The 25648-nt window shown below is 49.1% G+C and overlaps 1 protein-coding gene across 5 annotated transcripts in view; it reads left to right on the top strand.

Annotated features, from left to right (window-relative positions):
• The window catches only part of LOC146404160 (NBPF family member NBPF6-like), a 41860-nt gene that overhangs the window by 10162 nt on the left and 6050 nt on the right, over positions 1-25648 (top strand). The window contains exons 1-19 of one of the 5 annotated variants that reach the window (XM_085023388.1): positions 617-756; positions 1176-1302; positions 1644-1828; positions 3478-3580; positions 4138-4378; positions 4806-4873; positions 6434-6558; positions 7763-7940; positions 9226-9306; positions 13352-13701; positions 15513-15717; positions 16267-16381; positions 18410-18624; positions 19771-19825; positions 20668-20882; positions 21881-21935; positions 23261-23475; positions 24541-24592; positions 25381-25556. In XM_085023388.1, coding sequence (XP_084879514.1) covers positions 15540-15717; positions 16267-16381; positions 18410-18624; positions 19771-19825; positions 20668-20882; positions 21881-21935; positions 23261-23475; positions 24541-24592; positions 25381-25556 — 1276 coding nt within the window. In that variant the 5' untranslated portion in view covers positions 617-756; positions 1176-1302; positions 1644-1828; ... (6 more) ...; positions 13352-13701; positions 15513-15539. Of the gene's footprint in view, positions 1-616; positions 757-1175; positions 1303-1643; positions 1829-3477; positions 3581-4137; positions 4379-4805; positions 4874-6433; positions 6559-7762; positions 7941-9225; positions 9307-13351; positions 13702-15512; positions 16158-16266; positions 16382-18409; positions 18625-19770; positions 19826-20667; positions 20883-21880; positions 21936-23260; positions 23476-24540; positions 24593-25362; positions 25557-25648 lie in introns of those variants that run through there. The other 4 variants (XM_085023390.1, XM_085023389.1, XM_085023385.1 and 1 more) reach the window with 4 other exon arrangements.

The following is a 25648-nucleotide window of genomic DNA, read 5'->3' as shown; positions in this document are numbered from 1 at the left end:
AATTTAGGTCCGTTTGATTAATATGCGTCTTGGGGTGTTCCTCTTTGGGCTCATTTTATATGGTCGTCATTGCGCTTCCTGGATTTGAGTGGGTGGTTCCTTTCCCATGTTAGGGAAGTGTTCGGCTATTATCTCTTGGAATATATTTTCTGTCCCCTTCTCTCTCTCTTCTCCTTCTGGCACCCCTATAATACGGATGTTGGTGCGTTTCACGTTGTCCCAGAGTTCTCTGAGATGCTCTTCGTTTTCGATCTTTTTTCTCTTTTCTGTTCTGCATCCGTAATGTCTACTAATCTGTCCGCCACCTCGCTTATTTGTCTTCTGCCTCCTGTATTCTGCTGTTGGCTGCTTCTAGTGATTTTTTTTTTATTTCAGTTATTGTATTTTGCATCTCTTCTTGTTGAGGTTTTATATCTTGTATCTCTTTGGTCAGTGTTTCCTGTAAGTTATCCATCTTTGCCTCCAGTTTATTTCCAATGTCTTGCATCATCTTCAGCATCAACAGTCTAAAGTCTTTTTCCTGGAGGCTGAGAATCGCCTCCCTGCTTGGCTGATTTTCTGGGGTTTTTCCTTTCTCCCTGATCTGAGTGATAGTTCTCTGTCTTTTCATTTTTATAGGTATTTGGTGTGGTGACCTTTTTACAGATAATGGAGTTGTGTCCTCTCGTACTTCTGATGTCAGCCCCCCTGTGGCAGAAGTCAGTATGGGGGCTTGCTGTAGGCTTCCTGATGGGAGGGGCTGATGCCTGCTGCCTGGTAGGTGGAGCCGATTCTAATCCCTCTGGTGGGTGGGGCTTAGTCTCTGGATGGGAGTAGAGGCAGCTGTGTGCCTGAGGGGTCTTTGGGTAGCCTGTTTACTGAGGGGCGGTGCTGTGATCCCACCTGGGTTGTTGTTTGCCCTGGGGCTTCTCAGCACTGACTGATGGGTGGGGCCAGATTTTCCCAAAATGGCCACCTCCAGAGAGAGGCATGGCTGCTGAATATTCCCGAGAGCTTTGCTTCCAATGTCCTTCCCTCACAACAAGCCACATTCACCCCTGGTTTCCCAGGATGTCCTCCACGTACTGCAGTGAGATTTGACTCAGATTCCCATGGAGACTTTGCTTTGCCCTGGGACCCAGTGCACATGAAAGTCTGTGTGCGCCTTTTAAGAATGGGGTCTCCGTTTCCCCCAGTCCTGTGCAGCTCCTGTGCACAAGCCCCACTGGTTTTCACTGCCTGATGCTCCGGGGCTCTTTCTCCCCGTGCCAGATCCCGACACATGAGAGTTTGATGTGGGGCTCAGAACTCTCACTCCTGTAGGTGAGTCTCTGTGAAGCAGTTAGTTTCCAGTCTGTGGGGCTTCCCACCCGGGAGGTGTGGGGTTGTTTATATCGTGAAATCACCCCTCCTACCTCTTGATGTGTCCTCCTCTTTTTCTTCTGGTGTAGGATATCTTTTGTAAGGTTTCCGGTCCATTTGGGTGAAGAGTGCTCATTCTTTAGTTGTGAATTTTGGTGTTTTTAGGAGAGAAGTTGAGCTCCAGTCCTTCTATTCCACCGTCTTAATCCCGTCTCCTTGACCCCTTGACTTTGGGCTGGTGAGGTCTGGGTTGGACTCCTAACTTACAGAACTGTCCTAATGAATGCATTTTTTTTTTGTAGGCCACAAAACGTACGGGCATGTGTTAGAGCAGAAAAAGAAAGCTGATTCAAGTGTGTAGGGGATTCTCCTAAGTCGTCATAAGACCTGGGGACTCTAAGAAACCCTGTGTCAGTCTGCAGCTTGCCTGTCTGTGTTCTGGTGATGGGACAAAAGACATTTGTACAGGTTTTAAGTGTTCCGTGAGGTTCCTACCATCTTTTATTCATTCCTATTTTTTTTCATTAAAAAAAATTTCCCCTATGAGACTCACACCCTCTTTCCCACACAGGACCCACCATGTTTCTCATTTCCATTGTGGCAAACTGGAAGACAGTTTGCTGGTCAGGCAGGTTGATTTCTTTTTCTTTTTATTTAATTAATTAATTTATTTTTGTGTCCAGTGTCTTTTTGGTGCCGAGCCCACTGCATATGGCTGTTCCCAGACTAGGGGTTGAACTGGAGCTGGAACTGAGGGCCAAGAAAACAGCCACAGCCACAGGCAGAGCAACCGCTACCGGGGTATGAGCCGAGTCTGTGACCTACATGAGAGCCCACAGCAACGCTGGATCCTTAACCCACTGAGAAAGGCCAGGGATTGAACCCCTGTCCTCAAGGACATTAGTTGGGTCTGTTACCCCTGATTCCCGACGGGAACTCCAACTACTGGTATTTTTTCTTGCTTGACTGTTTTCCTTTCCTTCAGCATTTTCATGTCTCTGATGAAATTTAGACTTGGGAACTCGGGGAAAGCCTAGGAAGCTAGAGATATGTGACAGAAAATAGCCAGGGAGAGGACCTGGGGCGGGGATGGGGGTGGGGGGTGAGGGTGGGAGGGGAGGGATTGGGGCGGTTCCAGGAAGGCTGCCTTGGGTCCCAGTTGGTGACAGGCTCAACATTTCCTTAGGTTACAGTTTAGGAACAGTCCTAGGAATATCCACCAATTGCTTCTGGCAAAGCTTTGAAGTCCTAGGTAAAGGTTTAGTTTGTGACACTTAAGCCATTCTAACATTTCACATTTCCTCCAAAGAGCTAGCAAGAGACTGTGTTCGTGTTTTAAATGTGAAATGGCAGGACATATGCAAAACCACATATGAAACCCCTTTCCCTTTCATTTCAGGATTTACTTATTACCAAATCCTGCCTTAGTTCGATAAGATGCAACACATTCTTTGGGGTTGCTGCTTGAAGAAGAAGGGTTGCCAAAGTTGCATTGCAATGCGCAGCCCAATACTATGCAAAGAGATCAGTTTATTAGACAACATCGGCTGTTAATTTGCAGTGAGGTGGTGTAGGAAACCGCAGAACACGGGAGGACTCATGACCCAACAGGAGCCTGAGTGTATGAGTAGGCGGTGGAGAGGAGACATGGGGAGAGGAGACCAGCTTGAGGAGGGACACACAGAGCTACAGCGGAGCCTGGAGAACCCAGAGAGGGTGTCTGGGCCCTCAGGCCCCTTCCTTGCCTGGTTCCAGAGTAGCTGTGGGTCGTGGGCAGGTAGAACAGACACTAAGTGGTGGCCAGTTGGCTAGCTAACGACTGAGTATGTGTGGGGAGGTTTGCCCAGAAGGGGTGGATTTCCTAGAGCTCCTTGTCCCTGGAGCCCAGGAGCCTGAGGGCCCGTGGTTGGGACGTGTCGGGAAGGCGTCCTTTGGAGGCTGAGAAGAGCTCTGGGAGTGTGGGTGGTGGATCTGGGAAGGGCTGTCCTCTCCACCTTGTCTCTTTGCTTCCCCAGAGGGTGACTGGCGTGGCCAGGCAAGAAGGGGCCCAACACTGAACACTCTTGGCAGCTATTGACACTCACCTCTGGAAATGTGACCCAGCTGAGCCTGAAGGCTCTGGTTTTCTTCCCTCAGGACTCTGTCCTCATTGTAGAGCGGAGGTGTGGACTCCAGGCCCGGACTGGAGAAGGTCGAGGGGGATCCTGACCCAGAGCATGCAAGAAGGCAGGTTACACAGGTGGGTGAGAGAGGCTCAATGCTGCTGCCCATTCTGCACCTCAAAGATCCTGTCCCAGCCAGCAGAAAACCCCGAGGACTCGAGGACTCGAGGCCTGGGCCTGGAGCCTGAGGGGCCGAATGCCTGGCTTGGCTGTGCCTCCTCTCAGGGGGCTCTTTGCCTGTCTGATCTCCTGCCCTGGCTGCAGCTGCTCCGGAGGCTCTTTCCCCTCAGTAGCTGCTGCTGTGCTGTGGGCAGGACCCGGGCAGGTGGGAGGGATGCCTGCAAGGGCCAGCCGCCTGGGGGAGAGGGAGGGGAGGAAGCCAGCAGGGGCAGGGGAGAGGCTGGGGGAGGCCCCTGCAGACCTGGCTCTGCCCCTTGCCAAGCACAAGACAAGGGCACAGAGAGGTCAGCAGGCAGCCTGTGAGCAGATTACGGTGGGAGGAGAAGTCAGAGGATTCTGGGGACCAGGCCTGGTTGGTTCTGGCCTGAGGAGAGTTAGCGCTCAGCTCAGATGTGTCTACAAAGGAGGAGAATGGTCCTTTCCCCTCCCGCCTTGCTGACTGTTTGTGTGTTAGGAGCAAGTGGAGGAAAGCAGACCTCAGTGCTCTGCCATCTGTCAAGCTCAGCCTAAGGGTGACCTTCAGGAGCCCCCTCACTGTGACCAGGAGTGGGAAGCCCTGGGCCTCTCCTTCCTGTTCAGGAGGCAGTGGAGCTGAGCCTGTGTTGCAGCTGCTCCCTCAGGTGGTCATTACAAATGGTGGAGTCCTCCAGGTGCTGGCTAAGGTTCCGGATTTCACCAAGATGCTCCTGTGGCAGGTGAGCCCCTGCAGCCATCCCTCCAGGACTGGAGGAGGTGGGAGATGGAGAATTCTGGTCACACGTGGGGCCACATGGGGGATGGGGCTTGGCCTCACTGGCCTCTCAGCAGCTTCCCCTGACCATCACCCTCCTCTCACCTGGGCACCCAGGAGCTGAGCTGACTCTGTTTAAAGAGCCAGTTGGCTTCAGATGCAGGACAGTGGGTGCTAAGGCCGCCCCATGGGCCTCCTCCCATGCAGGGGTACCTGTAAGGGAGCTGTCAGTGTAGGTGTACAGTTACCAGGGTAACTGGGAAGTGTCCGGGGTTGCCCAGGGTTTAGAAAAGCAGCTGAGGACCGTGGAGCTCAGCCTAGGCCCTGGAAAGCTGTGGCCCTTTCCTGAGTTGACTGTGATCCTGACCCTAGGATTCTACCTTACCTCTTAGTGCTCCTTGAATGGATGTCCTTTAGCAAGAGACAAGCCCTTCCTTCACCCTTTGAGAGAAGACCTAAGGTAAAGGCTAGTCCGTTATGTCAGCTCATCCTATGTGGTTAATGACTGGTACTGAACGCTCCCCTGGAAGCAACTTTGTTTCCTTCGCCCACGGCCTGTGGGGCTCCAGGGCCAGGGATTGAACCTTTAGCACTTCAGTCACCTGAGCCAGGGACCTCGCTGGATCCTTAAGTCACTGAGCCACCAGGGAACTCCTCAAATCACGTTGAAAATGGCAGGAACCAGAGTTCCCTTCATGGCTCAGTGGTTATTGAACCCGACTAGTTTCAAGGAGGTTGGGCGTTTGATCCCTGGACTCACTCAGGGGGATAAGTATCTGGTGTTGCTCTGAGCTGTGGTGTCGGTCGCATAGGCAGCACGTCTCCCATGTTGTGGGAGCTGTGAGTAGGCCGGCAACTGTAGCTCCTATTCGATTCCCAGCCTGGGAACTTCCACATGCCGCGGGTGCAGCCCTAAAAAGCTAAAATAAATAAATACAAATTTAATAGGTGATTAATAAGTGAAACGGCAGGCACAAAGCCCGCTTAACTCTTTCTAGTGGGACATGTGATGTGCTCTTGTTTGAGAGGAGCAGAAGCGACTGCATTTCTGTCTGATCTTTAGCCCAGGCCTTAGAGCCTGTGGGCTGCAGGAGAGCACATTTACTCATCCCAGGTCAATACGGCCTTGTCTGTTTCACATTGTGCATTCCTCCGTGTTCCTTATACACGTGATCCGTGTGCCCCAGAGGGTGGTGAAATCTTCATGTCATGTAACTTTGGTGCATGATGGAGCAGATATTTGCATGGTGGACTGCTTTTCCTAGGACTGTGCTTTCATTGCTTTATCACTGACCTAGGATAAGATCGAAGTGGAAATATGACGGGACTAGAAGACATAGATAAAAGTTACCCCTGGAACCTGGTGTTTATTTGCTAGGCAGTAAATGTTGGATCTGGCCGGCACTTGAGGAGGCACTGGGGAGGAGGGGTGGGGTGAACCAGGCCAGGAGAGTGCCTGCTGTCAGAAAGATGATCTCTAGCACGGGACGTGCATATTGACAGATAATATATATTGAAAGATGACTGTGATGTGCTTAATGCTTTTGTGTTGGTTGGTCCCATGCGCCAGCCTGGACTGACAAGTGCCCGAGTATCAACAAGGGACAGTTGAACAGTGATACAGTGTTCTTTCAGGAAATATCTTTCAGTTGTTTTTTTTTGTTGTTGTTGTTTGTTTGTTTGTTTGAAGAGTGAACAGTTGTATGTTTGACCCAGTGTTCCCTGACATTCAGCTGTGAGATCCCGGAGCTTTTGGACAGAAAAGCTTGTGGCCAAGGCTCATGGGTGGCTCTGCTGCCCCCAAGTGGTGTGGGAACCTGGGAGAATCTCCCTATCTCCATGAACCACAGTGTCTTCATCAGGAAGATAAAGTCCTTCCAATACTCGAAATTCCTCTCCTGCTGAGTTTTTTTTTTTTTTTTCCTTCTGCATGCTTGTGGGGCAGAGATGCATGCTCCATGTGCCCTGGGAACTGCAGCCAAGTCCTGCCTTTGGTCCCTTGTCTGTGTTTTTCCTTTAGGAGCCTGAACTGAGTCCACACACTGAACTCACAGACCTGCAGGAGGAGATGGAAGAAAGAAAATCAGCAGGTTTTGAGGATGAGAAGAACCCAAGTAATGGCAGAGGAGGTGCTGTGCAAGAGAGGTGAGACTAAGGACCAGATAAGTTCAAAAAGTCAAGGCAACTGAGGGATGCACACAGCATCATCCAGGCCTCCATGTGCAGCCGGAGTTGAGCAGGGAAGACTGGGAGGGTCACTTTCTCCACATGAACGTGTGCAGCTGCCCAGGAATTCACAGGATGGATCAGGGTTGGTTTATTCTGCTGGGAAGCACCAGTTCCATGAGGAGGAGGAGGCAGCAGGAGGCTCTGCCCTGGAGCCCTCAGCCACAACCTTCGGATTGCCCTCAGCGGCCGTCCTCTACGGAAGTGAGTGCTAAGAGAGCGAAATGAGGTTTGGAGAAGAATTAGAGACTCAGCCACAACCTTCGGATTGCCCTCAGCGGCCGTCCTCTACGGAAGTGAGTGCTAAGAGAGCGAAATGAGGTTTGGAGAAGAATTAGAGACGTTCCTTGGCAGCTCAGACAGGTCTGCCCCATGGCCAGAAGGGGCCAGGGTGAGGGAGGTCCCTTGCATCTGAAGCAGAAAGAATCGTCTTCCTGTGCCTTTAGTTTGGAAGGCTTTACACACAGGGTCTCTTCAAGACATGCTGAGCGCTTCATGTGCCTTCTGCTGTGTTAACACCTCGGAGCTCAGCTCTCAGTAAGCTTCTCCTGGGGAGATCACCGCAGTGAGAGGAAGGCACAAGTGTGCATAGTTGCACCAAAATGTGCCTGCTGCTCCCCTGACTTGGGTCGTTGCTGCAGCCCAGAGGATGGGAGGCTAGACTGAGGCCATCTGTTCCTGATGGTAGTGAAACCAGGAGAGGAATCCCCGAGGACAGGTGTGTCTGCCTGAGAGTCACCCGAGGTGAAGGTGATGGCATAAGGTGCGTGTAGGGCAGGCTCTTCTTTACGGAGGGTGACGTGCTACATCCTGGGAGAAAGCAGAGCCTCCCTGTCAGGACCGTTGCACAGGAATGGAGCTGAGATGAGTAGAGACTTGAAACCTGTCTTATGCAATCAGTGACAGGATGTCGCTGAGAAGGTCCTCAGTGCTTGACCTGGTGTGAGGATTCTTGGACACAGAGGTGGATAAAGGGTTATCCCCGTGTTTGTGGAGCTCTCTGTCTGGTAGCAGTGAACTCATGAGCGGTGTATTGGTGTTGGGGTCAACAGAGCAAGTGGTCCATTTGGGCAAGGCATGGCCTGGTGGGTGGTCCTGGATCCTTTCTCTTTTTTCCCAACAGCTGCATGGCCTTTCCTGGCTCCATGGCCCTGGTTCCAGCCAGATTCGGGGCTCTCAGGGTGCAGATGACACCCGGACTCCATGTTGCCTTAAAGCAGTCCACACTGCCCAGGTCTCCAGAGAAAACCGCAAAGATCTGTAACTCCGACTATGTCTTGGGGAAGTGGAGAAATAATGAGGCAAGTTTAGTATGTCTTCTAGGGTCATACCTGTCATGATGACTGGTGGTTAATGGTTTTCTCTCTGAGAAGGTAAATACTTTCCACACTTGCAGATTCTCTCCCTATTGAGCTCCATGAAAGCATTCAGTGCGTGCTTGTGTGAGATGTGTTGTGCTGATTCCCTTGCAGGGGATGGAAGGGGAGGGTGGGAATCCTTCCTGAAAAGAGTGTGAAGGTGGCATTTCCCAGCTCAGCCTGGGTGTCTGTAGGCGAGAACATCAATGGCAGAAAGCACTAGGCTCTTCCTGGTGAAAGGAGAGGTACAAACAGGAGCAGTGACAGTGCCTGGCTTTTGCTTCCTGAAGCATCAGGTCACAGGCCTCTAGAGACCCTCCCTCAGGAAGTGTCCCAGGTGCCAAGTGTCCTAGGTGAGTGTCACAGTTGTTTGTGTGGGCTCCCTCCCTGTGTTCATTTCATAGATTCTGGGTAGAGTGTAGCACATTCCAAAGAATAAGCAGAGGGTTGGACTAGGAGAGACGGACTCATGTGGTTGGACAGTGAATCTCAAACGTTTCAAGATCCCACTCAGAAAGTGACCTTTCAGGGAACGGAATGCATGGGTGGGCTTTAGCGTCATGTAATGTGAGAACATTCAATGCATTTAGCATCATCTGGTGACTTGTGAAGGCAACAGCTTCTTCAGGTGACCCCAGTGATGGCCCTACCTTCCAAAGAACAAAGAGAGCCACTGGCTTCCCCTGCTCTTATGGGAACGGCAGGCCCTTGAATGAAAAAAGCTGGGACCATGGCTCTTCCTCTAGGGCTATGGAATCAAGGAGATCCCGTGGCAGGTGACCTAGGATGAGGTAGAGGAGATTTTATGACCATGGCCTCAAAGGGGTGGAGAAAAATGGTGGAGGCTTTTGAAGCCACACGCGAGTAGGCTCAGAGGGACATCACATCTGAGAAAACATGTTTAGCAAACTTATGGACCTCGCGCTCTATAAATATTTATCCCATGATTTGCCGTCATTGTGTACGTAACTAAGCTCTATTGTATTAGACGAGTAGTGATTGGTTCGAGGCGGTCAGGAGTCTTCATATCAGCACACACACCTGAAATGGAAGTGGTATGTCTTTGGGGAAAAGGTCAAACTAATAAAGGCATTATTTCTCATTTTCCGATTTTTGTTTTTGAGCTAACGGAAGATTCGACTATCAAACTACTATGCTGACTATGATGCTGATTTAAACGTGGCTCTGATGATTTTGATAAAACAAAGTGAAACACCTGTTTTGACAGATTGCTGCAGTAGCATCCAGGACTGTCAGTGGAAGTGGGGAATGACATGACACCACCTTTTGGACACCCAGCTGGCAAGAGGTAAAAGAGGAAGGGACAGTCAGCCCACTGTATACAATGACAAGCGAGACCTAACGCTCAAGTTGGTTCAACACAAACCAGTGAGAAGGAATCTATGGTCATAGGGAGTCTTGGGCCCAGGCTAAAGGGTGGAGCTTTGGGAAACAGATCTCTCAAATGCAACACAATGGAAAGAGTTTTTGTTCAGGAGTTAGAAGAGGGAGTATGTTGGGGATGTTAGTTTTCCCCACTTTGGAGTTCCGTCATGGCTCAGCGGAAACAAATCTGGCTAGCCTCCATGAGGACACAGGTTCGATCTCTGGCCTCGCTCAGTGGGTTAAGGATCTGTTGTTGCCCCAAACTGCACTCTGGGTCACAGATGCGTTTTGGATCCTGTATTGCTGTGCCTGGGAATTTCCATATGCCGCCATTGCGCTTGCAGAAAACAAACAAGCAAAGAAACAAAACACCCACACACAGCATAGTCAAAGTAGTTGGTATAAAATAGGGAACAAAGTTGCATGGCTAGCTCTGCCTGACCTCAGGAATTAGTTTATAGTCATCATGGTCAAATCAGGATGGAACTGTTGCAATGATACTTCAAGGGATCAAGGGACCAGAATAAGGAGTCCAAAAATAAACCTTTGCCTACAACAAGACTGATGTTGTTGACCAATGCAGAGAGGTAACCCCGTGGAGAAAACATATTCTTTTCAACTGATTGGTGAAGGATGATCTACTTCAGCTTTTTGACTAATAGATGTCTATATGCATGTGAGAAGTCGTTACATTACTGGGCTGAATCCATACCTCATACCTTATTGGAACTCAGGATAGATCATAGACCTAAATGTAAACCAGGAGTTCCCCTCGTGGCTCAGTGGTTAACGAATCTGACTAGGAACCATGAGGTTGGAGTTTGATCCCTGGCCTTGCTCAGTGGGGTGGGGATCCAGCATTGCCGTGCACTGTGGTGTAGGTCACAGATGTGGCTCAGATCCCAAGTTGCTGTGGCTCTGGTATAGGCCAGAGGCTACAGCTCCGATTGGACCCCTAGCCTGTGAACCTCCATATTCCCCAGTTGCGACCCCAAAAAGACCAAAAAAAAAAAAAAAAAAACCGGAAAAATTAAATGGAACCCGAAAACTTGTAGGAGAAGACCTAGAGGGAAATACTTGTGACTTTAGGTTAGAAAGAGGTTTCTTAGATGAGGCCAAAGATATAACCACTTGAAAAATACATTGATTTGATCATGTCGCAACAGTAGAAAGGGTGGGGGAAAGAACTGTAACTGCAATGTATACATCTAAGGATGACCTGACCCCCTTGCTGTACAGTGGGAAAATAAAAAAATAAAAAAAAAGAAAAATACATTGATTTATAAATATTCATAAAAATTGAAAAACCGTATTGGTCTTGAAGACACTGGTAATACATGAAAGGTCAAGCTGCAAATAGTGGGAAATATTTGTAAATCACAAACCCGACTGAGGACCTAAATGCACACTCTCTCATAACTCTTAAAACTGATATTGAAAGGACCACAAAATCCACTTCAGTGGGGTGAAAGATTTCTGTAGGGATTTAGGACCCAGGCAGTTGAGTCATCCACCTTTATTCCTCTTTTGCAAATTGCTTTGATAAATGAAGCACATTGGAATTTCCATATAAATTTGAGAATTAGCGTGTGAATGTCTTCCCAGATACCTACTAGAAGTTTGCTTGGGATTCAGTAGTTGTGTCCATCACAGTGAGACTTGACATTGAGCCCTATTGAGTTTCTCATCTACAGCACCTTTTCCATTGATTTAGTCGCCATTTCTCTCATTCTTTAATTTGTGAAAGTAATGGTCTGTGGTGTTCATCATACTGTTCTCACACATATTTTTTCTCGGAAGGACATGCAATCAAAGAATTGGTCAAAGACCTGTAGAAACTCTTCCAGAACAAGATACATAATTGGGCCACAAGAACATAAGTGTCAGTGGTCAGAGAAACAAATTAAAACTACAGCGAGTTCCAATTATATATTCATTACCGTGGTGAAATTGAAAGAGATTGAAAATATCTTATGTGGTAAAGGTGTAAAGCCACCAGATGTTTCTTACACTTGGGGGAATGAGTAGTCATTCAGGCACTTTGAAAAGCTGAATGACAGTTCAGCACACACCCATCATGTGAGCAGCCTTTCCATTCCTAGGTGTTTACAGAGTATGTCCCCATAACAACCCGCACTTGAGTAGCCATGATGAGTTTCTTCAAAAGGACTGAACCCTGGAAACTACAGGGACATCCATTAGTTGGTGAATGTATGAACTGACACAAAGTATCGAAACAAAGGAATAGTGCTTAGCAAGAAAAAGGCAGGCACTGCGGTTGCTTGTAAGATGATGGAGATACTCTGAATCAAGCGGGGTGGAGGAATGCAGACAGGAAAGAGGCCATGCATAGTTTGATTTATATAAGAGTGTTAAAACGGCAAACTCATCTCTCATGGCAGTGGTTGCCTGGGGCTGAGGGTTGAGGGAGTGAAGGAAAGCAAAGGGGTCCAAAGGTTGTGAGGACATGGACACACCGTGTATCAGATGGTAGCTGTAGTTTTCACAGTGTAACCAGCTATCAAAGTGCACTTGATTGTATACTCTAAAGTGATGTAGTGTGTTGTGTCTGAATTATTCCTCAAAAGAATTCATGTAAGAGTGTACTGCATTCCTCCAGACCAGCAGTGAATATGTAGCAAATGAAATTCAATAGAACACACTTGCGAGTCCCATCCCTAATTATTAAATGTTTAAGCACATATGCACTGAAGACTCCTGAAAACTCTTGCTGAGGACATGAAAGAGCCAAAAAGGAGGTCCCACCATGGCCCAGTGGGTGAAGACTCTGACTGCAGCGGCCAGGTTGCTGTGGAGCGTCAGGATCAATGCCAGCCTGGCTGCAGTGGGTTAAAGGATCTGGCACTGGCACAGCTGCACCTTGAAGTCCATCCCTGGCCCACAAATGTCCCTAGGGCATGGATGTGGCCATTAAATTTAAAAAGACCTAAATAAATATATATAATATACATATCATATACATAGATTGAAACTCCTAATACTGTTTGAAGGTGAAATCAACATTATTTGAAATTATATTGCCCCAGGCATTCTGGGGATGATTTGCAAACTACTTATAAAATGTATATGGAAACCACCCTCCCTGGATTGTCCCAGACGACTGTGGAGAGGCATTAAGTTAGAGGCCTTACTCTAGGAGATTTCCAAGCTCATGTTGAAACCATAGCCACGAGGCGTTCCTGTTGTGTCTCCGCGGGTTAAGAACTCGACATTTTCTCTGGGAGGATGCAGGTTTGATCCCTGACCTAGCTCAGTGGGTTGAGGATCCAGCCTTTCCATAAGCTGCAGCATAGGCTGCAGATGGGGCTCAGATCGAAGGTTGCCCTGGCTGTGGGGTAGGCCTGCAGCAGCCCGTTCGACCCCTAGCCTAGAAACTTCCCTGTGCCGCAGGTGTGCCCCTAAAAACCATAGTAATGTAGACACTGTGGTATTGGTCCAAGTAAAGACAACACAACGATAACCGTGTGATAAGATTGGAGAATAGAAAATTGACCTGCACCCATGTGCAATTCTTTGATTCAGCTGAGCTATGTAACATATGCAATCTTTAAGCTTCTCATACTTTACCATTTTGAAAGTGACAAGGCAGTCCATAGACCAGCAGTCTATTTTATTTGCTGTGCATATATCCGACAAGGAATTTCTCCAAATAATACAGGGAACTTTTACACATCACGCAAGAAGTTATAGACGCCATAAATTCTTAATTAGCGGAAGATTTGAAGAGTCACTTTAGAGCAAAAGATATCTAAAGTGGACCATCAGCTCTTGAAAACCCAAATGGGAAAGCACTGCAGATCTCAGAATGGCTAAAATGAAGGTTTGTCGGAAATGGGGGCACCTGGAACTGGCCTGTCTTGGGGGGACAGCGTAGGAATGGAACATGACCCAACTGCACTGCAAATGGTGTCCGTTTCTACCCTATCACCAAGCACTTCTCTTCTCAGGTGCATCTGCCTCGGAGACACAGTGCCTATCTCCAGACGATCATTTGTTCAGCAATAGCCATGCCTCCTTTATGCATAATCATTCAAAATATATGTCTTTGTCATCAGAAAAATAGATAATCAAATTGTGCTATACTCCTAAAACAGAATATCTCCTAGCATAAGTATACAACCAAATGACTGATGCAACCAATTGCGATGGAGCCTCAAAACCAGACACTGGTTGAAAGAACACAGAGAAAGGGACCCTCCTGCATCTTTACAATTCAGTGACATGCAAGAATAAACAAAACTCATCTGTGGGGAGAGGATTCCGGCCCTGTTTGTCTGTGGAAGATGGGAATTGACTGGTAAGTAGCACGGGAGAAGTTCGGGAATGGTGGAGGTGTAGTCTCTTGATCTGGGTGGTGATTCCACAATGGATACAGCATGTTGAGTGTACTGAGCTGTGCTCATAAGTTGTGTGTGTTTTTGTTCTAGTAACTTATATGTCAGTATAGAAGGGATGGCATTAAGAAAGGGGGGTGACAAAGACAAAAAGAGTGACAGATGGCAGCAAATGGGTAACAGATATTCACCGTGTAAATAATAAGGATGCGTTGAGAAGAAAACCAAAGTGACTGAGCAGAGCAAACACTACAGAGTATACTTAAGAGAAAAGATAAGGAAATTTAAAAGTTCAACTCATATTAAATGACAGACGGCCCTGTTGGGAAAATCACCCCGGAACGACCATCACAGACCTCATCTCCATTAAAAGTACTGTCATTCTGTTGACTATAATGGGAGAAGGTGGGTTTTAATGCCCAAGAGAAATGGTTTCTAATGCACAATGCTTTCCTCACCAAATGTGTGGTCTGGGGAAATTTTATAACCGCTGAGATTTTCTTCATAAGGAAAATAACTTATGATTATTCAGATAGTTCATAGGATTAGATACGATCCCTTTAACTATACTAGGTGCTGGGAACATACCTGACTTTGTCCCTCCTTTGTCCACTGTGTAGTTATGGACAGAATACAGTTGGCAGGGGACAGATAAGATGTTCCCAAATAAATATTCCCCACCCGCCATTTCTAGAAAGAAGTCATGTTCATAATTGAAGGAATAGGAGAGGAACAAGAGTCTTTTGAACAGCCATCCCCAAACCTTGACCTTGGCTAGTTTGCATCTAAAAGCAGCCTTGGCAACATCTTGGCCAGGACCAGCCCCTGCAGTGTTCCCTGTCTGGAATGGAATGAGGAGGTACAGTAGAGCTTAGAACAGCCTTGACCCACAGGTTTGATCCCTGGCCTGGGATCTCCGAAGTTTGGGTTGTTAGGATTATCCAAAAGCCAACAGGCTGCCCCAGTGAAGAGAGGACTCTGACATAACACAGAGATGCAGCAAAAAGAGCACTGAATCGAGACAGAATACTTCTACTAATTATTCCTTCCCTTAGCATTATACTCAGCTTTTGTCCTACACGTTTATGTCACAGATCACATTGGGGAAGCCCAAGGAAGAACTTCATGACAGTCTAAACGTTTGATGTCTTTCACTGGTGGGCGAGATTTAGAATGTGTTAACATTTCCAGAGAAGGTGGGGGGACTTCGTGAGAGCCCTTAAGACAATAGGACATGTTGGGAAACTACTTGTGTCTTGATTTTTGGGTAAACAGAGGAGAGTGAAGATGAGAGCTCTGCGCAGATGTGTTTTGGAGGGAGGGAGCTAGCGCAGTGGTATTAGCACAAGTGCAGACACCTATGAAGTGTGGCTGCTGAGGGGGTGTCCCCATGGCTGGCGACCTTCCCAAGGCACCAGGCAGCCTTGTGTATCAGCATGGCCTAGGCCTCTGAATCCAGGGGCCCCCAAGATTCCATCAACCCTCCCCCCACCTTCCAGTTCTGTTGTGGCAACTCCAGACAGTTCCCTGGCACCCTGGGTCCCCCTTCCTCACGCCAGGCCCCGTCTGATCTATAGGCAGGGTCCTGGGCTCTGAGCTCTAGCATCTTGAACTTGGTTTCTGTGGATACAGGCCCTCCGGTGTTGTGGGGTGTTGATTCGCGTGTGCCCAATGGTAAGTTAAGAATTCCAGTTTTCCTCATCCCTCATTCCCGCTTCAGCCTATGGGATTCCACGTGCTTTAATCCACCCTGTGCTGGGTGTCTTCTCCCCAGGCCCTGGCTCTCCTGCCACGTGTCACCATGGCAGTGTCTCTTGGCCCTTCATCAGACTTGAGGGCACAACACAAACTCATGCGAGAGAACCAGGAGCTTCAGCGGCAGCTGGCCCAGAGCAAGCAGGACTTCCGAGACCTCAGGGAGAAATTCCTTGTATCCGAAGCTACTGCCTACTCCCTGGCCAACCAGCTGCAGAAATACCGTACGTCCTAGGGGTCGGGGGCAACCAAGCGATGAGTGGTCACTGGCTTCCTTCTAGGAAACGAAACACTCTCCAGACTTGATCTTCTCTCCCCTTTGTCAAAATGAATTTCATTCTGACCACAATCCAGGGCAGGCAGAGGTGGCTCTTTCTCCCTCAGTTGGCAGAGGGTGGGAGAACTGAGGCACCAAGGAACTGCCCCCTCAGGCCCCTGCTCCGTGTCTCACCTCAGAGGGAACAAGTCCTGGGAACGTGGCCCTTGATTGAGGGTCAGTCTGGGGGTGTGTGAATTCTGACCTTGCCAAACAGCAGTTAATCTTGTCTCGTTCCTTTCTGTGCCTTGGAGCTTGTCTTTCCTCAGCTCTAAAATGGGGAGGACTGGAAGGCCGTGCAGTTGGGAGCCCGAGGAATCAGATGTGGAAATCCCTGCGTAGAGCCTGGTAACGGGCTTACACCTGCCCTTGGGATGGACTCTGCCTCCTCCCTTGAAGGCAGTGACCACAGCCGCGTGTCCAGCTTCCCCCTGAGGCAGCGTCTCTGTTTTTGCAGAGTGTGAAGGGCACAGAGACATCATTGAATCCGTGCTGGGGGAGAAGCTAGAGTTTAAGGTGGTGAAGCTGGCAGAGAGGCTGGCAGAGGATCCAGCGCTGGCCAAGAGGTTCCGGTAAGGAGGGTTCTGTGCAGGGAGGCCAGTGGAAGGTCTAGGCCTCTGTGAAGTGGGGCCAGGAGTGACACTGGGCCAGGAGAGGACCGAACTGCTCATGGCAGGCACCCAGGCACAGATACTCATGACGTAATCAGAGAACAGCCACTGGTGAAGTATGGAGTACAGTTGTTATTCAGAGCTTCATTTAACATGATTTTTTTTTTTTTTGACTTTTAGAGCCATGCCTGTGGCATCTGGAGGTTCCTAGGCTAGGGGGTTCGAATCAGAGCTTTAGCCACCAGCCTACGCCAGAGCCATAGCAACCCTGGATCTGAGCCACGTCTGCAACCTACACCACAGCTCAGGGAAATGCCAGATCCTTACCAAGCTGAATGAGGCCAGGGCTCGAACCTGCAACCTCATGTATACTAGTTGGGTTCATTTTTAACTGAGCCATGACAGGAACATCCCATGCTTTTTTTTGTCTTTAATTTTTCTTCTTTTGGTCATGCTCAAGGCATAGAGAAGTTCCCATCCCAGGAATCAAACCAGCACCATGTGTAAATCAATCATACTTTCCTTTAAAAATGTTTTAAAATAAAATATATGAAAGCAGATATACCCCAGGATCCTACTGTATAGCACAACATATGCAAAGACTATGAAAAGGATCTATATATATGTAACTGAGTGACATTGCTGTTCAGCACACACTCCACAAAATTGTAAAACAACTAAACTTCCAACATTGTTCTTTTTTGAAAAAGCAAAGTAATCCCAGCACAGCAGCAGAAATTTGAGCCACAAATGTGACAATGCTGGAGACTTAACCACATGCTATCATGAAACTCCAGTTGTTATTCAAAGCCTCATTTTCCATGTCTTTTTTTGTTTTTGTTTTTGTTTTTGTTTTTTGTCTTTTAGGGCCTCACCTGCGGCATATATGAGGTTCCCGGGCTAGGGGTCAAGTCAGACCATAGTTCACGGCAACGCCAGATCCTTAACCCAGAGCAAGGCCAAGGATCGCACTTGAATCTGCATGTATGCTCATTCGGTTTGATAATCACTGAGCCATAATGGGAACTCTGCATGCTTTTTAAAAAGTTTTCATTTTTTGGTCATGCTCAAGGCATAGGGAAGTTCCCATCCCAGGAATCAAACCAACACCACATATAAATCAACCATACTTTAATTTAAAAATGTTTTAAAATTAAATATATGAACACAGATATATCCCAGGATCCTACTTATATAGCACAGCATGTGCAAAGAATATGAAAAGGAATCATAATATATGTATAACTGAATGACATTGCTGATCAGCACACACTCACACAACATTGTAAAACAACTATAATCCACTATTTCTTTTAAAAAAGTAAGAAAGGAAACAACCGAGATATGAGCCACAAAAGTGACAATTCCGGAGAGTTAACCACAAGCTACCAGGAAACTCCAACTCTGCTATTTAAACAAATCATTGATTTGAAATCACAGCACATGAAATTCACCAAATTCAAATCAAGTGAAGAGCTCAGGAGCATTTTGTCCATTTGCAGTGTTTTGTGATGCCAACCTCCTTTCCCTTCCCTCACAATCCCCTCCTGACTGACTCGAGCTTGGCCTCCATCCTGGACCCTGGCATTCTCTTGGTCTTTCGAATTCACACCAGCCGGACTGTCCACACCGGGTGTCTGGCTTTGTGTCAGTGCCTGCCAGTGCCTGATGTGTATTTTCGTGTGGAAACGGGCATGGCTGAGGGAAGACCTGGAGCGCCCTCTCCATGAAGCAGGTGTAGGAGGACACTGGGGTTGTTCCCAGAAGAACACGAGGAATGGGATGTCAAGGACTCTCAGGGGAGCTCTGGCTGTTCCAGAGGCCGCCTTTGTTGTCCGTCCCCCTTTCTCTCTGCCCCAGAAAGGTCACCCCCTAGGTGTCAGACTTCTGCATCGAGAGCTCCTTGGGGATGCCAGGGAGCATCAAACGCCCTAAGAGTGTGTGGTCCATGTCTCTGGGATTTCAAATTGTACCTGTGTGCCCCCTCAGGGAATTGGATGTCCTGATTCACGCTCAGGCAAGAGAGCTGACCCAGTTACGGCAGAAGGTGAAGGAAGGGAGGGATGACTGTGTCCTGCTCGTTCAGCACCTCACCGACCTCCTCACCCACAAAGACCTTGACAAGGACCAGGGGCAGGGCTTGCGAGAGCAGCTGACTGAGGGACACAGGCTGGCAGAGCGCCTCGCCCACAAGTTCAGCCCAGGTAAGGGGGCCACGGACCCCGATTGCACTGGGCAGCTCCATGGTCCCCAAGAGTCTTCACACCTCACTAGGCATGTTTTGGGGATTTGTAGGCTGTGCTTGCAGACTATGGTATTCCTGGGCCCGGAACTGAACCCGTGCCACAGCAGTGACAACAGCAGATCCTTAACCCACTGGGCCCCCAGGGAGCAGCTCACTAGGAATGTTTTTTAGAGCTGTTCGGTTTTCATGGCCCATTAGGGGCTGTGGTAGGACTAGGATGGGCTGAGGGTGAGGACAGAGGGGAAACAAACGCATAGGGTAGGGGAAAGAGTATTCCGACTCTTCTGCCTCCTCCTTGATGGACGAGGGCCTTCGTGCAGGAGGCAGCATGCACCCAGGGATAAAGCACAGAAAGGAGGCTGCGACAGGAGGCAGCCTGTGGAGGGAAAGGAGCCCTGGCCTACGTGTGACAGTTGCCTGCTTCCAGCCTGAGTGCTGCCTTTAGAACTGGGACTGAGTGACGGACTGTTCCTCTCCGGATACCAGTTTCCTCATCTGTATAAGGGATCAATCACTCGATGGTGGCCTTAGTGATGAAATGTGGGGATGTGAACAAATGTAGTTGAGAAAAATGAAGGCCCCTTCGTGTGAGGGGTTGGAGAAGGTCCTTGATGTACTTGATGAACTTGGTGCTGGGAAAGCTGTCTAGGGTGGAACACATTCCATGGAGAGAATTTCCCTTGATACCACACACACAAGCCCACTTGATGAGCCCGTGATGTCCCCAGATGGAGGGATGTGGGGTTTGGTGTTTCTTCCTCTCCTTGTAGAAAGGAGAGGATCTTGTGAGAGCTGCCAAAAAATACAGAGCAGGAGTTTATGGTGAATTTGTGGCAGGAGGGATGATACCGTTGTACAGGTTGAGATGGAAGCTGGACACCAGTGCCGTGACATAAGGAAGAAGAGACAACTGCAATGTTTGCCTGATGACGTGGTGATCCAGCCCTTTGGAGGCAAGGAAATTGCTAAAAGACAATGCGTTAGACCGTCACCACTATCCTAACTCTCACATAGATATGTATGGCTCCATGGCCACATGAGTGCTTGTGTTTGTCGTGGGAGAAGAGGGCAGAAGCTGACTGGGGAGTTCTGAATTTGTTTACAGAGAGTGATGAAGACGAGAAGGAGGACGACGACGAAGCAGCAGCACTCACCCCCAGGTAACAGCACCTGTCAGGATGTGGTCATGGGGAGATAAAATATGGAGAGGTCCCAGGAAGAAGAGTAAGTGAGGTCAAGAGAGTCACAGATGCCAGATGCCAGGAGAAGCAAAGTGCAGACTGAATTTTCTTCCTTCCCTCCTCCCACTTGGGCTCGCCTGTGTCTTGTCTCTGTGGCACCTGTGTGTGTGACCCAAGGCAATGCACTGCCCTTAGGATCTCCTGTGCACACAGGGACTATCTAGCCTCTCCTACATGAACTCCAAGGTGAGATATTTTTGGTTATTCGGAAGAAGGTCACTTCAAAGAAATAAAGACCAAGTAATTAAGGAGTAAATCCAAGACTTAAAGACCAAGAAAATTATCTAGATGTCCCAAATGTACTTGTCATGTGACAGTCATTCTAATAAGACGCCTTAGAGGGCTTTCTGTTCCTAAAAGAAGGCATAGCATCTCTGGGAGTCTGTGTTGCTTTAGTCGGTGAATTCCCTTGGCTGCTTTATGTTGAATATCATGTGACTCAGGCACATGGTGCTAGCGCCTGGTGTGGTAGTTCATGTGTGGCTCATGTTCCGGAAAGCCCCACACTGGGATGGCTGAGTGTCCTTCCTCATCAGACGATGTGTGGCCAGGGCAGGGAGCACGTGCTGGTCTCTCTGCCTCCCAACCTGTGGAGCCACACTGCCCTTCACACACAGCAGCACAGTTACCTTCTTCTTTAAGGATATTGCCCTTTTGCTTTCTGGGACCACTCCCTGTGCCTCCCCTGCGACCACCCGGGACAGCTTGGTGTCTGTCCCTCTTAGTTTAATGTTCCGTCATTCGTTTCCCACCTGGCACAGCATGGAAGTGCAGGAGGTTGCAAAGGAGGAGGTGCTACAGGAATCCCAGGATGAATGCATTTCGACCCCTTCAGTGGTCCAGGAAAGGTCTGACTGCACCCAGCCTTCGGGTGATGGCACATGTGCATCTGATGAGCCAAAAGTTGGCCCTGCTGCAGATGGAGCCTGTGCTGGCTCCCACGCCAAAGAGGATGACGTTCCAACCCCTCACCCAGGTAGCCTGCTTATTCTTTGTTCCCCACAACCCGTCTAGACTGAGCAAGGTCTTCTTCGAAGGTAGACCCTGTAGATATATGTCGGTTCGAGTCAGGGGAAAAGATGGATTATGAGACCCAAACACCAGGTTAGGTCAGGGAGCCTTCATCCCTTCCTAGGTCGAGGTCATGCCTCTGTCCACCTGGACCCACTTTCAGGCCAATGGACCCCAGTCAGGTGTGACAAAGTCTCACTCAGCCCAGCTGGACATCCTCAGGAAGTGACTGTCAGACCTAGTTTGGGGCACATGTGTGTTGTCCCCTGTAATGATCTAAGTTTTCATGCTGTAGGAGGTCCTGGCCTTTCTATCCCTGTGCGGACCCAAGGGCAGACCTGACTGTGTGTGAGGAGACGAGGGTTCCCTGCTTTCCCTGCTCTGAGCCCCCGTCTCCACGGTCTCTGTGTTGGCGTGTCTTAGCTCAGCAGTCATCTGAAATGCAGACAGAGTCCCCTCTCCCCCTGCCTTCCTTGAATGTTTCCATGAAGGTAGTGCGTCCAGCCTTGCATGGCCATTGTTTCTGTGTAGCACCAAGTACTCCTTTCCATTGGAGAGTTGACACAATCCATCCATCCCGCTAGTCTCACGTATAAGTTCCTCTAAGCCATCAACAACTACATTATCCATTGGGACGAACGAGTAGTGTAGAAACAATTCTAGATCATACCTCAGCTCATTTTCTAAGATCTCTGGGGGAAATCCACTCTCTTAGCCATCTGTATAGCCTCAGCAGAGAGGATGCTGGGAGAAGGTTCTTCCAGATCAGGAGGCGATTCCCTAATGGGTCTGGCCGCAGTGCTAATTCTCCTAAGCCTTCACTGAAGTGTCCCGGATCATCTCTGCCGAGGTACTCTGTTCTGACACTGAGAATATTAATGTCGTTGTGGTCGGTGTGTGCACTGAGTTGCCAAGTGTGAGCAGTGCTTAACTCGTGTGACATATTGTCTCTGAATTTCTTAGCAGAAAATCAGAATGGTCATGAGGAAGTGGATGGACAAGAGCCACTGCCCCCCAGGTAACTCTGAAGCTTTGAGGGCTGTGAATGTCGGTACTGATACCAGGAGACCTCAGATGCAGGGAACACCAGAAATTGCTCAGTGTAAAATAACTCTTTCAGCGGAGTTCCCGTCGTGGCGCAGTGGTTAACGAATCTGACTAGGAACCATGAGGTTGCGGGTTCTGTCCCTGCCCTTGCTCAGTGGGTTAACGATCCGGCATTGCCTTGAGCTGTGGTGTAGGTTGCAGACGCGGCTCGAATCCCACGTTGCTGTGGCTCTGGCGTAGGCCGGAGACTACAGCTCCGATTCGACCCCTAGCCTGGGAACCTCCATATGCCACGGGAGCGGCCCAAGAAATAGCTAAAAAAAAAAAAAAACACTTTCATCCCTTCAGGCAACAGTCAAATATCTCCTTTGGTAACAAAGTTGTCTATTTCCCTTGGGATAGTGGTACGGGTTTCAATTTCTTTATTTTATTTTATTTTCAGTCTTTTGAGGGCCGCACCCATGGCATTTGGAGGTTGCCAGGCTAGGGGTCTAATGGGAGCTGTAGCTGTAGCTGTAGCTGTAGTCCATAGCCTATGCCACAGCCACAGCAACGCAAGATCCCAGCCGTGTCTGTGACCTACACCACAGCTCGGGGCAACACCAGATCCTTAACCCACTGAGCAAGGCCAGGGATCCAACCCACAACCTCATGGTTCCTAGTCAGATTGGATTCTGCCGCACCACGACAGGAACTCCCATGGGTTTCCGTTTCTTAATCCCTCAAGGTTAGTGATGCACAGTGAGTAGCCGCAGGTGAAAGAGTCAAACACAAGAAATCCTGCAATCACCAGTCCTCTCCTGGGGGGTTAAAAGCCGGGGGAGACGCACATCTGCTTTGAGTCCTTTTGGCATCAGCATGTTAGTCAGTGTTGGGAGGCTGGGGAAGAACCTGGAAAACCTTTCATATTGTAGCATGCTCTGGATAAAATAGGTCCTGCAGTCTGTATTTCCTCCAGAGCCGTACTCACTCGGACAGTGTACACTCAGTTCCACACAGGGTCTGCAAAACCAGGATTTCAGTCCTCTGTGTGTGCTGGGGTCCTGACTGTGGCCTGAGGGAGAGGTCATTCTCCTCCAGCAGCTGGTTGTGGGGCCAGAACCCCGAGCCTGTGCTGTTCTCTCTCCCTCCCCATGGCAGCCACACTCCGCCTCACATCTAGGAGGGTGGTTTCTCCCTTCTGGAAGAAGACTGCCGCTTTGCTCTCTGTGTCTGCTCCCTATGCCTCCCCTGAACAGGAGCTAGAAAACCTCCTCTGAGTTTACTTTTCCGTCTTCCCCTCCGCATCTGGCACAGCGCGGAGTTGCAGGAGGTTGCAAAGGAGGAAGTGCTCCAGGCGTTCCCAGATGAAGCTGTTTTGGCTCCTTGCATTCAGCAGGAAGGTTCTGACTGCTACCCGCCTTGCAGTGATGGAAAACTGGCATTTGATGAACAGAAAAAGGGGTCTGCTCTGGATGGAGCCTGTGGTTGCTCTCCTGCTGCAGAGGGTGAAATTCCAGCTGGTCCCCCAGGTAGCCTGCATGTTCTTTGTTCACCTAGTCTGATAGGAATAATCCCCTCGGGTAGACTGTATGCTGACATAATGTTTGGAAGAACCTGGCACTGCAGTTGCCTTTAAAGCTTGCTTGCTGGTGCTAAAATCTCTTAGCTTTTGTTTCTCTGTAATGCTTTTCATTTTTTTCCCCTTCAATTGCCTTTAAAATGACATAGTCCATGAAGTAATGATTTTGTCCAAGTTCTAGTCATGTTTGCGCCACTGGCAATTAATTAGCCCCCAGGCAGTCCTGCCAGACTCACATGTACCTCTGCCACCATGGCCAGGAACTAACGTTCAAGCCTCCTAAGTTTGGGTGAGTCTCCCATCTCCCATGAAATGCTCCCATTGTCATTCCTGAGCAATGTGCCTCCTGAGTTTCTACCCCTCTCTGAGGCTGCTGCCAGTCTTGCTTGTATCTTTGGAAATGTCACAACGCTGTTTCACGTCTGCCAGCCTAGAGTCTGCATCCTTTCATTTGTCTTCCCTTGTCCCGACTCTTCTGGAACCAGAACATAAGCACCACTGTCAACTTTGGTGCATGTCTCTGAAGCGAGGAAGGGCCCTGGAATTTGCAACCTTAGGAATAGAAAGGCCCCTGTTTCTCTGTAGCACTGAAGAGTCTTTGGACTGGCTGGGGTGTAGATTCCACTCGTCCGTCTAAGCTCAGCATGTCCTTCATCTCATGCATTAACAAGCCTTTCAGCTGGAAGAAGCCTGAATATCATAGCAAGCCCTGAGTTCATAGTGAGGAAGTTCCCCAGGATCTGTGGGGAGACATTTATGTTTAGCTGTTTGCAGAGTCTCAGGACATAAGCTAACTGTGAGGGTGACTTATCCTAACAAGGAGGTTTGTCTGGTGCCTCAAGACGGAAACTCAGTGCCCTCTTTTGACACTCTGTCTAGGGCCTCCGGGAATATTTCTCTCACAATAGACTGTTTTCACATTGTGTGTATTTATGACCCTTGCAAATGTGAGGCAAAGGATGGAGCAAATTAAGGGGATCTGCCTAAAGTAACTGTGCTGTTAATTTCTTTGCAGAAAACCCACATGATCGTAATGGGGTGAAAGAACCAGAGCCACCTGTCCCCAGGTAATTTTGACTATGTGGGGCTGTTCATACAGTAATGACATCTGCAGACCTCTGACCCAGGGAGAAGCAGAAAGTGCTGGGTCTATGTGTGTCCTCCACTTTGCCAACCAGCAGTTCTCCTGTTGTGTGACGTTTTCTGCTCTCATGGTGGCGCCCGTGTTGTTTCCCGTCTCTCGTTATGCTCTCAAGGGTAGTGACCCCCAGTCAGGTGACCCACGTGAACTATGTCCCAGGGGTCTGTGGCACTCACTTGTTCTCTCACTTCTGCTGTCTGCCTGTTTGGCATCAGCATGTTGGCATAGGTTTCATAGCAAGAAATGGAGACTGACAGTGATAGTATATTATTGCCACCATAATGAGAGACAGAGGCCTTGATGGCCTGAGATGCCTGGGATTCCAGAGGCGCCCCCCCACCCCCCTCCCCATGCTGTAGGCCCATTCCCACCCCTTTCCCACTTTCAGTGCCATCGAAATGAAGGGCTGACACCACTGTTACGTGACACTCTGTGTTGTGGGTCATGACTGTACCGTATAGAGGTATTCGGTCTCCTCCTCATCAGCTTGTCGTTGGCCAGAGCACTGAGGACTGACTGTCCTCGCTATTTCCTGACCCTCTAAAAACACACTCTGCCCCCACCCCAGATACACACCCAGTTTGTCCCTCTCTAATGGGTCAGCCAGCCCCTTGGCGGCCTTCGCCACACTCTTAATCATCTGATCCAAACCACATAGACTCTAAGATTCCTGATCACTCTTGGGTGAATCCTCAGGCCTCCGTCCCCCACCAGGCTCCGCGGGGAGCTGCCGCCGATGGCAGAGTGTGGTGTCCCACTGAACTCACTGGATGGAAGCGCTTGGTCTTGCCCAGGTCTTCCCGACCTGTCGGACTCCTTCTGGCCTTACAGGAGTGCTGCCACCCTCTCATTTGAGAACATGGATGTCCCTGATGCTCACGATGCAACCAGTGAGTACTCAGGGCCCAGACCCCCCTGGAGGGGTGTGTGGTCTCAGGACTGTGCATCGCATGACTTCCCTGAAGAGACACAAATTCTGGTT

The sequence above is a fragment of the Sus scrofa genome, chromosome 4 (assembly GCF_054392235.1).
Source record: "Sus scrofa isolate SSC_HxYL_T2T_F1_AM1 chromosome 4, Sscrofa_HxYL_maternal_Yorkshire_Landrace_v2.0, whole genome shotgun sequence".
In the NCBI taxonomy this organism is placed as follows: Eukaryota; Metazoa; Chordata; class Mammalia; order Artiodactyla; family Suidae; genus Sus; species Sus scrofa.
Note: the sequence above shows the minus strand (reverse complement) of the source record. Positions and strands in the feature narration are given on the sequence as shown.